General features: G+C 42.0%; 1 protein-coding gene across 2 annotated transcripts in view; it reads left to right on the top strand.

Moving 5' to 3' along the window:
• Window positions 1–52: 52 nt before the first annotated feature.
• TTC19 (tetratricopeptide repeat domain 19) overlaps window positions 53–14,896 on the top strand; it is a 30,079-nt gene continuing 15,235 nt past the window's right edge. The window contains exons 1-7 of one of the 2 annotated variants that reach the window (XM_008010489.3): window positions 53–301; window positions 387–517; window positions 2,161–2,271; window positions 3,040–3,078; window positions 4,082–4,138; window positions 4,453–4,514; window positions 6,726–6,820. In XM_008010489.3, the coding sequence (XP_008008680.2) occupies window positions 118–301; window positions 387–517; window positions 2,161–2,271; window positions 3,040–3,078; window positions 4,082–4,138; window positions 4,453–4,514; window positions 6,726–6,820 (679 nt within the window). In that variant the 5' untranslated portion in view covers window positions 53–117. Of the gene's footprint in view, window positions 302–386; window positions 518–547; window positions 658–2,160; window positions 2,272–3,039; window positions 3,079–4,081; window positions 4,139–4,452; window positions 4,515–6,725; window positions 6,821–14,896 lie in introns of those variants that run through there. The other variant, XM_008010491.3, reaches the window with a different exon arrangement.

Here is a 14,896-nt window from a genome sequence, read left to right as displayed (position 1 = left end):
GGACGCAAGGATGTCCTGCTCAGTAGTCAGGGCCCGGCCAATCCAGAGGGCGCTCGCCGCGGGGGCGGGGACCAGGATCGCGCCTGGCCTGCAGTGCGCAGAGGACGCGGCGGGAGCATGTACAGGCTCCTCTGCCGGAGTCTGGGCCGAGGCCTCCTGCGGGCCGCGGGGCGGCGGTACCAGGGCTGCTCCGCGCGCCTGCTCCCTGGGCTGGCAGGAGGCCCGGGGCCCGAGGTGCAGGTGCCGCCATCCCGAGTCGCGCCGCACGGCCGGGGCCCAGGCCTGCTGCCGCTGCTGGCAGGTGAGGGGCGCGGGCTGGGCGGGGCCGACTGGACGGGGACAGGGGCGCGGGCCGGGCCCGATGACCTCAGAGCCCCTTCCCGCAGCGCTCGCCTGGTTCTCGAGGCCCGCTGCGGCAGAGGAGGAGGAGGAGCAGCAGGGAGCCGACGGGGCCGCCGCCGAGGACGGGGCGGACGAAGCCGAGGCCGAGATCATCCAGCTGCTGAAGCGAGCCAAGGTGAGGCGGCTCCGGGCCCTGCGCCCGGCCGAGCGCGGTAGCCTTTGTGAGCGGGGTCTTGGCGTTGTCGCTGCGCATTGCTCTCTCCGCCTCGCCGAAGAGTGGATGGAGGCTCCGCGGGTAAAATTGCCGAGAATGAGGTGGGTCATCAGAGAGGGGATTGGAATCCGTCCAGGCTTTCCCGACTCTAAGGCCTGCAGTTAAACCTCTGCAGTGTCAAGTGCAAATGGAGATGGCGCCCCAGGCATCATGCTTTTATGCAAACGAAATACCAGGAACGTTTTGTAGTTGTTTTATCAATTAACCGGCCTACCTGAAATGACACAATTTCGCACGTATATAGCGGCCTGAAAATGTCAACTTAGTGTTGGTTATGCGATTCGGTTCTCTTTCTGAATTCTTCCCTTTCTCCACATGCTTTTCTATTTTCTTGTCTCCTCTTCTCCCCAAGTTATCTCATGCCAACAACGTCCAAATTTGTGTTTCCAGACTGTAGTGTGCTCCTGACATGCCATCTGCACTTTGGTACCTTACCTACCTCTCAGATTTAACATGCCCCAAACTAAACTTGATCTTTAATGCCTCCTCAACATGTGCTTTCACCATCTCTTTACTACCATCAGTTTTTCAGCCTAAAAACCTCATAGTCATTCTTAAAACTTGTGGTACGTTACCATTGCCTTCCAATGCAGTTACAGTCCAGCAACAAGTCCTGTTGCCAACAAATGCAAAATATGTCTCAAATCTTTCCCCTTTTCTCTATCTCCTTTGCTGCCACCCTAGTGCAAACCATCATTGCCACCACCTATGCTCCAGTAGTCTTTCCTAGCCTCCTGTCCCCTTGCAATCTATTCTCCATGCAGAAACCAAAGCGACCAAAAAAAAAAAAAAGTAAATTGGATCATATCATCTCCTTGCCTGAAAGCTCTGAATGGCTACCCACTGCATTTATGATAAAATACAAACTCCTTGCCATGGCTTGCAACACCCCACATGATCTAAACTAGCATACCTTGCCCACCCGTTTGGCAGTAATCCTCTAGCTCACCATCCTCCCTTCACATCTGTTTCTTTGCATTTCTTCCCCAAAACCATTGTCTTCAGCTTGTAGGGATTTCACTCATTTTCTACCCTCTGTTTGAGTCATTGTTCTCCCCAGGTCCTTATTTAGTTGACTCATTCTCATCCTTCCTATCTCAGTTTAGCTGTCACTTCCTTGGAAAGCTTCCCTAAGTCCCATTTGGAGGAGACCCCTTATCATTCCTTTCTGTCATCTTTATAGCTCTTATCATTAGTTGTAATTAAGCTTACTTGTCCTGTATGGTCACCTCCAGCCTGCAAGAAATTAGAAAGAGGATGGAGGACAAGCAGCTTCCTTATAAAATATGTTGTAAGATCACATTCCTTCTGCCTGTGTCTCTTGGCCAAAACTTCATCAGATGGCCACACCTAGCTGCAAGGGAGGCTGACCTCCCTGTCACCTCTATAGACAATGCCTTGTACATAGTAGGAATTCAGTAAGTGTCTGATGAATGAGTTTGCTTTCTTCTATCATTGGGATGTGTAGTTGCATACACTTCTGTCTGGTAGCATATGCATCTACTATATGTTTCATTTTCTATTATTTTGTCTTCCTTTTTCAGTTGAGCATCATGAAAGATGAGCCAGAAGAGGCTGAGTTAATTTTGCATGACGCTCTTCGCCTCGCCTATCAGACTGATAACAAGAAGGCCATCACTTACACTTATGATCTGGTAACTCTTATAACCAGTCTGAACCACTGATGAGGAAGGTTGGATGGAAGGGAAGGGTTGTTAGTTCTCCTGATTCATATTCCTGACTTTCATGATGTTCTAAAGCTCCTTTTCTTTTTCACTGAGTTTTCTTTTGGCTTCAGTTTTATTTTTTTTTGTTTGTTTTGTTTTGTTTTGAGATGGAGCCTTGCTCTGTTGTCCAGGCTGCAGTGCAGTGGCACGATCTTGGCTCACTGCAACCTCCGCCTCATGAGTTCAAACGATTCTTTTGCCTCACCCTCCCGAGTAGCTGGGATTACGGGTACGCATCACTATGCCTGGCTAATTTTTGTATTGTAGTAGAGAGGAGGTTTCACCATATTGGCCACGCTGGTCTCGAACCCCTGACCTCAGGTGATCCACCTGCCTTGGTCTCCCAAAGTGCTGAGATTACAGGCATGAGCCACCATGCCCGGCCATGGCTTCAGTTTTTTTACCCTTGGGGTGACATAAGACCTCTCAATTCCAGACCAAAAGAAACCAGTATCATTAGCATGTTTCTTTAATGATGAGTGGACCTAGATCTGGTTTGTTAACAACAAAGTATGTGCAAGTATTTACTTCTCACATGATTGCTGTTCTGCGCTTCTAGCAGATTAATTGGTGACATACTTTTCATTTTAAACTTTTTAAAATTTTGAGGGTGAAAGCAAAAGGGAATTTTAAAGTTTTGAAATAAGTAGGAACACAGTACTCTAAACTGAAAAACAATTTGTAATTTGCTTTCAGATGGCCAACTTAGCATTTATACGGGGTCAGCTTGAAAATGTAAGTAAATTACTTTGCAATATCTTGAATTTGTGAAGGAGTAGCTTCAAGGGTACTGTGATAGTAAGGGTACAGGATAAGCTGCTATAACAAAGAGACCCCAGAATATAGTGACTCAAACAAGATACAAGTGTATTTCTCTTTATTGTGTTAGTCCAGAGATAGGCTAAAGACTGAAGGCAGATAGACATAGGCACCTTTGCTCTCTGATCCAGAAGTCCAGGTTCCTTCTAAGATAAGCCCTCATCTGCCTGGGTGAACTGCCTCACCTCCAGCCTGCAGGAAGCGGGAGAAGATGGACTGTGAGCAGCTTCCTTATAAAATATGATTTAGAAGTTCATGTTCTTTTTGCCTGCATCCCTTGGCCTAAATTTTATCATATGACCATATCTAACTTCAGGGTGTCCAATCTGCTAAAATTGACTGAATTTTTTTTTTAAGATAAGGTCTTGATCTGTTGCCCAGGTTGGAGTGTGGTGGCTTGATCACGGCCGACTGCAACCTCAACCTCCCAGGCTCAGTTGATCCTCCCACCTCAGCCTCCTGAGTAGCTGGGACTCCAGGCGTGTGCCACAACACCTGGCTAATTTTCTTATTTATTTATTTATTTATTTATTTATTTATTTATTTATTGTAGAGACGGGGTTTCACCATGTTTCCCAGGCTAAATTGAGGGGACTCTGTAATCAAAAAGATGGAGAAGCAGAATGACTATTAGGAGACAGTTTGTAGTCTCTGCCACAGTGGGTTTGGATAAGAAGTTAATCTCTGAGGTTGTTTTCTGCTCATCAGAGAGTAGTTTAAGGTACATAGAGGATGGTGGGGGTCCTGATATTTTGATCTGTTTTCCTTTCAAAAGGGTACTTTTCTGCGTGTGAGTGTGCATGTGTGTGAGTATATGGGCTTTACAAGGAATGATACATCAGATTGGTACTTAGAATCCGGGGCCATATATATATAATGGGTCCCAATTAAAAGAAAAATCTTTTTCTTATGCTTTTAGGCTGAACAACTTTTTAAAGCAACAATGAGTTACCTCCTTGGAGGGGGCATGAAGCAGGTAAGGACATTGCCTAGTATTGGCCCCTCACTGAAGCAGTTTTCAGAACAGTCTTGTCTGCTGAAAACTCCTGCTAGCCCCACCATACGCTTTGGTCAGGAAAGGTGGAGTTTCCCTTCTGAGATCTGTATACAAATAGACATTCTTTCACTAAATGCAACAGCATGTTGGCCAAGGAATTCACAGTTGGCTAATCACTCTAAAAGAATAAAGACTGTGGCTTTGAGGCCACTGTCAGTCTGGAAGTTGATCCGAAATAATCCATGAGAATATTTGACTTGTTATGAATTCCCTTCATTCTCTTTCTCTCACAGGAGGACAATGCCATAATTGAAATTTCCCTAAAGCTGGCTAGTATCTATGCTGCGCAGAATAGGTAAGTACGGCCGCCAGGGAGTAGGACTGTGGGCAGAAAAGTTTGACTCTGGGATGTTACATAATATTCATTGCCTGCTGGTCATCTGGGTCTCCCAGAAATTGGGTGCCACACTCAAAAAGTGTTCTGTCCCTCATCTTTGGAATTGTCAGTCTTTTCCAGTTTGCCCCTCCTGTTTCCAGTAGCCTGCCTAGTGGGGCACACAGCATCTCTGACTGCCCTGTGACAAAGCTAACTATGTTTTCTGTTGCTGCTTGAAGTGGGAAGGGAAGTTAGAGTTACCACTTTAGTTTAACTTTCTTAGAAGAGGAAAGAGCAGTGTGAAAGCTGCTGGGGATAATATATTAATACTCTGAAGAAGCCATTTTGCTGGTATAGATAGAGTTCAAAGATGAAGCATCTAGGATGTAAGCAGAGAACTCCTCTAGAGAGTTGTATTTGGGGTGAATTTAGGGAGAGACCTAAGACTAGCTTCACTTAGGGTTTTAGTGGTGCAGAAGTTGGTGCGAGAGGTTTGGAGTGACACGGAGCCTGATGCTGTAGAAAGGGTGCTTACTGAGACCAGGCCCTGGCACTGGTCCCTGCTGTCTTACTCACCAGCTCCTTTGTTCTCATCAGGACCTGCAGAGTCTCCTTGCATTTTGATTGGACACTAGATAGGCTAGAGCTTCCTAGAGCCTTTGACTTCATGTCTTTTGAGGAGCTTTGAACCTAGCCTATGCCAGAGAACACTGCAGCTTGGTCAGTCTTCCTTGGAGTTGTAACAAACATGCCTAGTTCTTGATGAACTCCTAGGGTAAGAAGAAGCCCGGAGCTAATAAACGTTGTTGAATAAGACAAATTCATAGTCTTATAGATGTGAAAACTAGTAACAATTAGCCTCTAAGTTACATGGTATACTGTACTTTTTATTTTGTTTTATTAAGACAAGCATGAGACTAGAAAAGACATGGCCAGATCTGAGGCTTCGAAAGGCTGATATAAGTTAGGAGGGGAATTGTTTGTGGACCTCTTGTTCTGACTGGGAGCATCTTGTGGGCAGCGTCCACTTGCCCTGTGTTATGGCTGGAGAGGGCCCTCTTGCCAAGTTTTGAGTCTAGGGAAGGAAGGGGATGCTTCTGTTCTTCTGAGAACAGAGCAGAACAGTAGGGTCGTAAGTTCTCCCCTGGCAAAGCACTAGAGAAAAGATGAGCTTTTAGTGCCACTTCTGTAAGAAACTAGAGCCAAAACCGAAGAACAAGAACCAAAACTGAGTTCCTAAATGGAGAAGGGATTTCTGTCACATTTCCTCTGCATCTCTGTAGAAAGCAGTAGTCAGCCAGCCTGCTTGGGTTAACTGAACCCTCTCCAATTGATTGAGGGTCCAGGGCTACAGAGTTGGGTTAAACGACTTCTATTGCCACAGCTAGGAGTTCCATTTCTGCAAAAGAAACTTTTATCAGAGACCTACAGCTTGAAATAAATATAAAATGACTAAAGCTCCTGAGAAGCTGTATGAGGTCAACAGTTGGAATCCTCACTGCAGGGTGGCCTGAACCTCTGTTCAGGGTAGTATTACTTTGAACAGAGGTAAGACTTTCGCACATGGAGAAACTGATTCACTGGAGACCATCTGTTAGTGGGAGATGATGAAGACCGCTGGCTATGTCGGTTATTAAAATTAGGGCAGCATTCCTAGCTTTTTGTGTCTTAAGTTATATTAAATGGATGACTTTTAACTACTTTGAGAAATGGCAGATTTGACACTCCTTAGACTTTAAACAAAGTTCCCTCTTCCCATTTTACACTTCCTTTACTGATAATGTTTAAACTGAGCTGCAAAAATGAAGATAAAAAAGGAATTTATGAAAAGGTAAATGGGCCGGGCGTGGTGGCTCACGCCTGTAATCCCACCACTTTGGGAGGCCGAGGCAGGTGGATCACCTAAGGTCAGGAGTTCGAGACCAGCCTGACTGACCAACATGGAGAAACTCTGTCTTTACTAAAAATAGAAAAATTAGCTGGGCATGGTGGCGGACACCTGGAATCCCAGCTACTTGAGAGCTGAGGCAGGAGAATCGCTTGAACCCGGGAAGTGGAGGTTGCTCTGAGCCGAGGTCGCGCCATTGCACTCCAGCCTGGGCAACAAGAGCGAAACTGCATCTCAACGGCAAAAAAAAAAAAAAAAAAAGAAGAAAAGGTAAATGACTGATTATTGATTTTGCTTTACAGACAGGAATTTGCTATTGCTGGCTATGAATTCTGCATTTCAACTCTAGAGGAAAAAATTGAAAGAGAAAAGGAATTAGCAGAAGACATTATGTCAGGTAGGAAACCCATTATCTGGGCATCGCCTTTTCTCCACAAAAGGCTTTACTTTACACTTTGAGAAATGGAAAGAGATCTAAATTGGGAAGAGGGAAAGTTACCTATCTTTAAGGTATCAGCAGAAGTTTTGGAATAAGATGTTTTGTTTAAAATATTTGCTGTTTTGGTGTTTTTTTTTTTTTTTTTTTTTACCCCCTTGGTGACATGTTCATAATTTATCTGTTAACTTTTAGTTACATATAACTTATGGAAAATCGGGGAGCAGAAGAAGGTCTTTCTTTTATTATCTCTTAGTTCAGCTACCAATCAAAATGCTTATTACATTTTAGCCCTAGATATACAGCAAATTAAGAAAGCAGAGAAAAAAAGCTCATGTTTTTGAAATTCATCCTCACTCATTCTAGAGACTAGGAATAGAACTGGATGAGCAGGAAGTTCTCTAGCTCTCCACCATTTTGGGTTTCTTAATTTGGATTGAAGTATTGAGAATTTTCAGATTTGACATTTATTCAATACCTACTCTATACCAAGAGCTATCAAGATGGTAGGGATACAGCAGTCAGCTCTTCTGTACCTAATTGTCTTCTAACTCTCTCTTGAACAGACAGTAGTCCCCTATTATCCATGGGGGATATGTTCCAAGACCCCCAGCAGATGCCTGAAACGAATTCTAATACACTGTGTTTTTTTCTTATACATATGTACCTATGATAAAGTTTAATTTATAAGTTAGGCACAGTAAGAGATTAACAACAATAACTTATAGAACAATTATAACTATATACTGTTAACAGTGTTACAGACAGAAGATTCATTCTTATTGTAGATCTTAAACCTCAGCATACAGTTTTGTTTTTTTTCTTATTGAGAACTTTCACCTTTTCATTAAAAGGAATCACTTTATGACTTCTCTTTGTCATATCCAAATTGCCAGTATCACTACTCTTACACTTTGGGGCCATTATGTAAAATATGGATTGCTTGAGCACAAGTACTGCGACACTGTGGGTTGATCTGATAACTGAGACTGCTGCTAAGTGATTGAGGCCAGGTGCCGTATACAACTTGGGTACACTGGACAAAGAGGTGATTCACGTCCTGGGCAGGATGGAGTGTGACAGGGCAAGATTTCATCATGCTACCCAGAATGGCATGCAATTTAAAAACTTATGGATTATTTCTGGAATTTTTCATTTAATATTTTTCAGACCATGGTTGACTGCAGATAACTGAAACCCCAGAAAACTGTGGATTAAGAGGGATCACTGTACACCAATTTTTTTGTTTTCATCACTCCACTGAAGCTACCTTTATCAAAGTCACCAAATCCAATGGTTACTTGTCAATCCTTAATTTACTCATCAGCAGCTTTAACTTAGGGGGTCACTGTCTCCTACTGAAAATACTTTCACTTGGCTTCTGGGATGCCTCAGTGGTCTCTCCAGTGAGGTGAACAGACTTCCCTACCTCTTAATGTTGGCAGGCCTTAGGGCTGTTTTCAGTCCTATTCTCTTTTCTCTCTGCCCCCACACCTAGGAGATATCTTTTAGTTCCATACTTTTAAATATTACATTTACACCTTCAGCCCCAACTTGCCCCTAAATGGCAGACTTATGATTATGATTGCCTACCCGACATCTTGACTTGAAGTCTAATGGTCATCTCATACTTCCCATGTCCAAAATAGATCTTTTCAGTTTTGCCGCTCACAACTTGTTTCTTCACCAGTCAGCCCCAGATTTGTAAATGGCACACTACTCATTTAGTTGCTTTGGCCAAGAACCTAAGAATTGTCCATTATTTCTTCCTCATTCCTCATATCTAATCCATCAGCAAGTTATATTGGATCAGCCATTAAAATATATCCATACTGACCACATCTCATCCCATTACCCTACCGCTTTGGTCCAGGCCATCACTGTTTCAAGACCTCAGTACCTTTGTATCACCTTTAGAATAAATTTAGAATCCCTGCGTGGACCTATAAGGCGCTTATGACCTGGGCCCACCCACCTCTTCCACGCCATCTGCTGCTCTCCCCTCGCTTGTTCCAGTCTCACCACACTGGTCTTATTCTGGCACATTCCAAGCTCAGTGCCGCCTCAAGGCCTCTTTGCTTGATATTCCCTCTACCTAGACTGTTCTCTCTTACCTTTTCCTGGCCAACTCCCGTACTTCACTCAGGTCTCTGCTCAAATAGCACTTCCTCAGAGTCCTCTCCTCACTAAAATTATCATCTCTTCCCACCTTACTATTGCTCTACTCCTCCTTCCTTTACTTTTCTTCATCACACTTGAAAGTAGAGGTGTGTGTGTTGTGTGCTTGTGTTTGTTTCTCCACTAAAAGTATGTTTTTGTTTAAAAATTTTTAGTCTTTGTCTTCCTTATCAAAGAAGGATAGAGACTTCATCCATTATGCTCACTGCTAAATCCTCGGTGCCTAGAACAGTGCCTGGCACATAATAGAGGCTCAATAATTACTGAATGAAAGAACAAAAGACCCAAGAAAGACCAACAAGTAAATCCAGTTTCAGTGCAGTGTGGAAGTGCTTTGAGGAAATCCACAAGAGGTGTAAAAACAAGTCTAGCTGTCAAGTAAGTCACTTCTGAACTATTTACACCTTTGCTATCTTTCTGTGGTTTCTTAGGAGTGTAAAGCTGTATTTCCTGACTCAAAAAGTAATTCCAGTAAACACTGAAGAAAACTGAGAAAAGCACTAAGAAGTAAAGATCATCTATAATCATACTACTAAGAAAGAGCTACTGTTTTTGACTACGGCTTTTCAGGTTACATTTTAAGACATAAATTTGGGATGATACTGTATATCCCACTTTGTAACCTGAGTTTTAAAAATTTAGTAACATATTGTGAAAACACTTTTTTTTTTTTTTCCAGGCAAAGGAATTCTTGTTGGATAGAGCAAACTAATCTCTATTATAAATATTATTTTTACATTTTACTAGGTGTGCAATATAGAAAATGTGTTACATGATTCTTCATCTTATTTTTTCTAGAAAAGAAATTCCTACTTATTCAGTTTTGCACAAAGCAAATCCATTATCAAATTTATGTGCTTTTTATTGACACAACTATCTGTATCCCAGGAGAGCATTACTTAATTACGTAAAATTACATTACTTACATAAAACCTTGCTCTAGGGTAATTATTTTGTTACCTATGTTGTAAATAACTTACTGAGGAAATGCCCATAAAAAATTAAGTGAAAACTTTGGTTACAAAACAGTATAGTTAGTATGTAGACTAATGATAGGAATGGAACAAAGGCTTAATGATAGATATCAAAATATAGGCAGTGATTCTCTTTGGTTGGTAGGTTTATAGGGAATTTATATTTTATTTGTGTTTCTCTGAGTATTCTATAATTTTGCACAAATTTATATTTTTCTTTTTAATTTCCAATGTTACCTATTAGTATAAAAAGTCAAATAATATTAATAGTACAAAGCTTAATTTAAGAGAGCATTTTCTTGCTACCTCACCCCACCCCATCTATTTTTTTTATTTTTTTGAGATGGAGTCTCGCTCTGTCACCAGGAGTGCAATGGTGCAATCTCGGCTCACTGCAGCCACTGCCTCCCGAGTTCAAGTGATTCTCATGCCTCGGCCTCCCGAGTAGCTGGGACTACAGGCGCCGCCACCACGCCCGGCTATTTTTGTATTTTTAGTAGAGTCACCGTGTTAGCCAGTGATCTCCTGACCTCGTGATCCGCCCGCATCGGCCTCCCAAAGTGCTGGGATTACAGACATGAGCCACAGCGCCCGGCCCCTGTTTTCAGCTCTTAAACCAGCTTCCTCTGGTATTTACCTTCACATTTCTCAGTAATATAAATTGCTATTTCCTAATTCATTATTTTCAGAATCTGTTGATTTATGGGAAAGTGAATATTTAGTGCAATTTCTGGTTGTGTCTATATTACGAGTGTATGAATAGTGTTAGCTGCTGAGCCAAGTAACATGATTACACAATTACATTTCCTTTTGTGTACATTTTGCTTCCTCTGAAGTTAACTAGGTTTTTTTGTGGCTCCGTTTGTTATGTATATGTCAGATTCTTCACTTTTATATATTATTTGCTTTCTTCAATTCATAAGCTTTCCCAGTGTTCTAGAGTTCATGTTGGCTCACTTTTCATTGGCATGGCTGGCCATAGGCATTCAGTCTTCATCTTCCTTTTTTGTTTGTTTTCGTTGAGACGGGGTCTCACTCTGTCGCCCAGGCTGGAGCGCAGTGGCTCGATTTTGGCTCACTGCAAGCTCCGCCTCCTGGGTTTAAGCAATTCTCATGCCTCTGCCTCCTGAGTAGCTGGGATTACAGGCGTGAGCTACCACACCTGGCTAATTTTGTATTTTTAGTAGAGATGGGGTTTCACCATGTTGGCTGGCCTGGTCTGGAACTCCTGACTTCAGGCGATCCGCCCGCCTCAGCCTCCCAAAGTGTTGGGATTACAGGCGTGAGCCACCACGCCCAGCCATGTTATATCTTTTTCATCCTGTAACTTTCATTTTAGTGGTATTTGGGGAAGGAGTGGAGAGGAATGTATGTGTTCAGTTCAGAATAGTAAATCTGTTATTGGGCATCAAGATGGTGTCCAAACCTGTTTTTTTAAAGTGGCTTCTTAGCACTGAGATTTCCAAGTCAAGAGTAGCACATTTTAAGATTGTTGATGACTATTGCCAAATTGCCATTGAAAGGACTGTGTTAATTTACATTTCCTAGTCTGGCTATTTATGTGCTTTGTGACTTTAGTCAAATTACTTAATCCCTGTGTGCTTTTTCTTCAGTATGGGATTAAGAGTAATATGCATAGGACCTTTAGGAAGGTGGAATGAGTTAATACATAAAAAGTACTTAGAATAATACATTGTAGCTGCTCAAAAAGAGTTTGTTAGTGGTTTTTATTATTGTGATAAGGCTATGTCCTCCTTCCCAAAACTCATTAATTTTTATAATCTTTGTTAGCTTGATGATATGGCCTTGATGCATTATCTAGCATTTCTTTGATAAACAGTGAGGTTTATCTTTTTTTTCTCACCATGTCTTAGGGTGCTGAGAGGTTTATCTTTCATTGGAGCTTTATTATAAAAACATTAATCCTTTGTCTCTTGGGTTTTCCTCCTGATTTGTGTTTATAGAATTTTTTTTTTTCCCTAATAAAAAGGGAATGTGAAATTAATATTTGTATAAAGAATTATGAGAATTGGCCAGGCACAGTGGCTCATGCCTGTAATCCCAGCACTTTGGGAGGCCAAGGTGGGAGGATCACTTGAGGTCAGGTATTCAAGACCAGCCCTGGCAATGTGGCAAAACCCCATGTTTACAAAAATTATCTGGGTGTGGTGTTGCACACCTGTAGTCCCAGCTACTCGGGAGGCTGAGGTGAGAATCTCTTGAGCCTGGGAGGTGGAGGTTGCAGTGAGCTGAGGTCCCACCACTGTGCTTCAGCCTGGGTGACAGAGCAAGACCCTGTCTTGGGGCGGGGGTGGGTGGGCGTAGGCGGAAGATGATTGTGAGTATAGACAAGTGACCCAGCATTACCAGTACCTTTGGAGCTCTTCCTACCTGAGATAATACTCTCCTTAATCTTGTCACTATCATTCAATGGTGCGATCTCGGCTCACCGCAACCTCCACCTCCCAGGTTCAAGTGATTCTCCTGCCTCAGCCTCCCGAGTAGCTGGGACTACAGGCATGTGCCACCACGCCCGGCTAATTTTGTATTTTTAGTAGAGGCGGGGTTTCTCCACGTTGGTCAGGCTGGTCTCGAACTGCCGACCTCAGGTGATCTGTCTGCCTCAGCCTCCCAAAGTGCTGGGATTACAGGTATGAGCCACCATGCCCGGCCCATTTGCTTTTCTTTAGTTTTACTCTGTGTCCCTTAAGAAGGTGTCATTTAATTTTTGCATATTGCTTTTAAAAATTTAAATAGGCTGGGTGCAGTGACTCATGCCTGTAATCCCAACACTTTGGGAGGCCAAGGTGGGAGGATCGCTTGAGCCCAGGAGTTTGAGACCAGACTGGGCAACATGGTGAGATCCTGTCTCTTCAAAAAATAAAAAAATTACCTGGGCATGGTGGCACATGCCTGTGGTCCCAGCTACTTAGCAGACTGAGGCAGGAGGATAACTTGAGCCCAAGAGGTTGAGGCTGCAGTGAGCTCTCATAGTGCCACTGTCCTTTAGCGCAGGCAGTAGAGAGAGACCCTGTCTCAAAACAAATTAAAATTATATAAATGAATCATAATATGTATTCATTTTAGGGCATTTTTATTACTTGCATGAGTAATCTTTTCAGAATTAGATCAGAATTCATTTCTAATTTCCTTTGCTTTTATTCGTCTTTAATACATACTGAGTAGCTGTTCTGTGCCAGGTATTCTAGGATTTGAATAGCAGCAAGTAAGGTAAAAGTCCCTGCTCTTCTGGAGCTTAATGCTTAGAAGTATTTTTCAAGCTTTGAAATCGTATGCATCCTCACTTATCTTTCCTTATAATTTTCTATTTTTCTCCTTGTATTTCTAAACATTTTTAATTTAACTTTTTAGTATATCTGGAATTTATTTTGGTGTGAAGCTGGTGACTGTTTTCTTACAGATAGTAATCAATCTATATGTACTAATTAGTATATACTTGGGTTTCTTTTGGGGTTTTCCATTCTGATGTATTTATCTGATGAGTTTTATAACAGTATACATTGTTTGAATTATATATTTCAGTTATATGGTAGGACAGTTGACACATGCTTCCTTTGCAGAATTCCTTCCCACATTTCACTGTTTTCACATGAATTTTAGAATTATTTTTTCAAGTTCCTAAAGTGCCTTGAAACTGAATTATCAGATTTGCATTATATTTACAAATTAGTTTGAGGAGATTGCCATCTGAATAAGTTAGCATATCTTTGACTGCAAAGAGCAGAAATTTCAGCTAAATTAGGTTTAACAGTAAGGACATTTATGTCAAGTAACTGGCAGTTCAGTGACAGGGAGCAGGCTGTTAAGTTAGTTGATAATGTGATTCATTGAAATCATGAAGGAACAGGCTCTTTCCATCTTTCCTCACTCATGTATTTTTTTCCCATGCTCCCCTGGTGGTTGAAACGTGAAACTAGCAATTCCCAGGAATCTCATCCAGAAATGACAGTGTCCAGAGGAAAAGGAGACTTCTTTGATGTTTCTCATAGGATCAAGGTAATCTTTCCTAGAAGTCTCCAAGTAGATTTATCCTTACTTCTTATTGGTTAGAATTGGGTTACATGCCATTTCTAACCCAGTCCTTGGGAAGAAAAATGGATTATCATGATTGGCTAAAACTCATCAGTATCTTTTCCTGAGGATGTGAGTCATGTGAGAAAAGAACGGATACTGGGACAAACCAGCTGCTCTGCTAGCAAAGGAAAATCTTTGTAATAGTGAGCCGTCTCACTGAGGAACATTCTATAGCTCCTGCTTATATTATAGTTTTCTTCATATAAATGGCAGCTCTTTATTAAATTTGATTCTAACTGACTCCTTGACTGAACTCTTTGCTTTTCAGTTGATATTCACGCTAATTCCAGATTTATAATCATACATTCCAGATATGATGGTACAGGTGGAGCATCCCCCAAAACTGAAGCTTTCTGAGTGCCAATATGATGTACAAAGAAAGTACTCATTGGAGCATTTGGATTTGGGTTTTTGGTTTTGGGATGCTGGCAGTATCCAAAACAAATATTCCAAACTCAAAAAATCTGAAATTTGAAACACTTTTGGTCCTAAACATTTCAGATAAGGAATACTCAAGCTGTAATTGTTTCCTTCCAGAGAGTTATACTACTGTCTCCCTTCCCCACCCTTTATAATAAATTAGTTCATTGGCGTACCATCAAGAAATAGTAGTAATAAGCAACTTAGTCTTGTATCCAATTTGGTACCAAACTATGTGACTAGATTTATTACTATTATATATCTAGAGCAGACCAGGCTTGCTTGTAGGTTAATTGCTTAGTACCTGTGTAGTGCTGGATAATATTTAATGCTGATATGTAACTTTTGTGTTTCTTATGAGATCCACAGT

This window comes from Chlorocebus sabaeus, chromosome 16 (assembly GCF_047675955.1).
Source record: "Chlorocebus sabaeus isolate Y175 chromosome 16, mChlSab1.0.hap1, whole genome shotgun sequence".
NCBI lineage: Eukaryota > Metazoa > Chordata > Mammalia > Primates > Cercopithecidae > Chlorocebus > Chlorocebus sabaeus.
The sequence above is the reverse complement of the archived record's forward strand: the minus strand, read 5'-3'. Positions and strand labels throughout refer to the sequence as shown.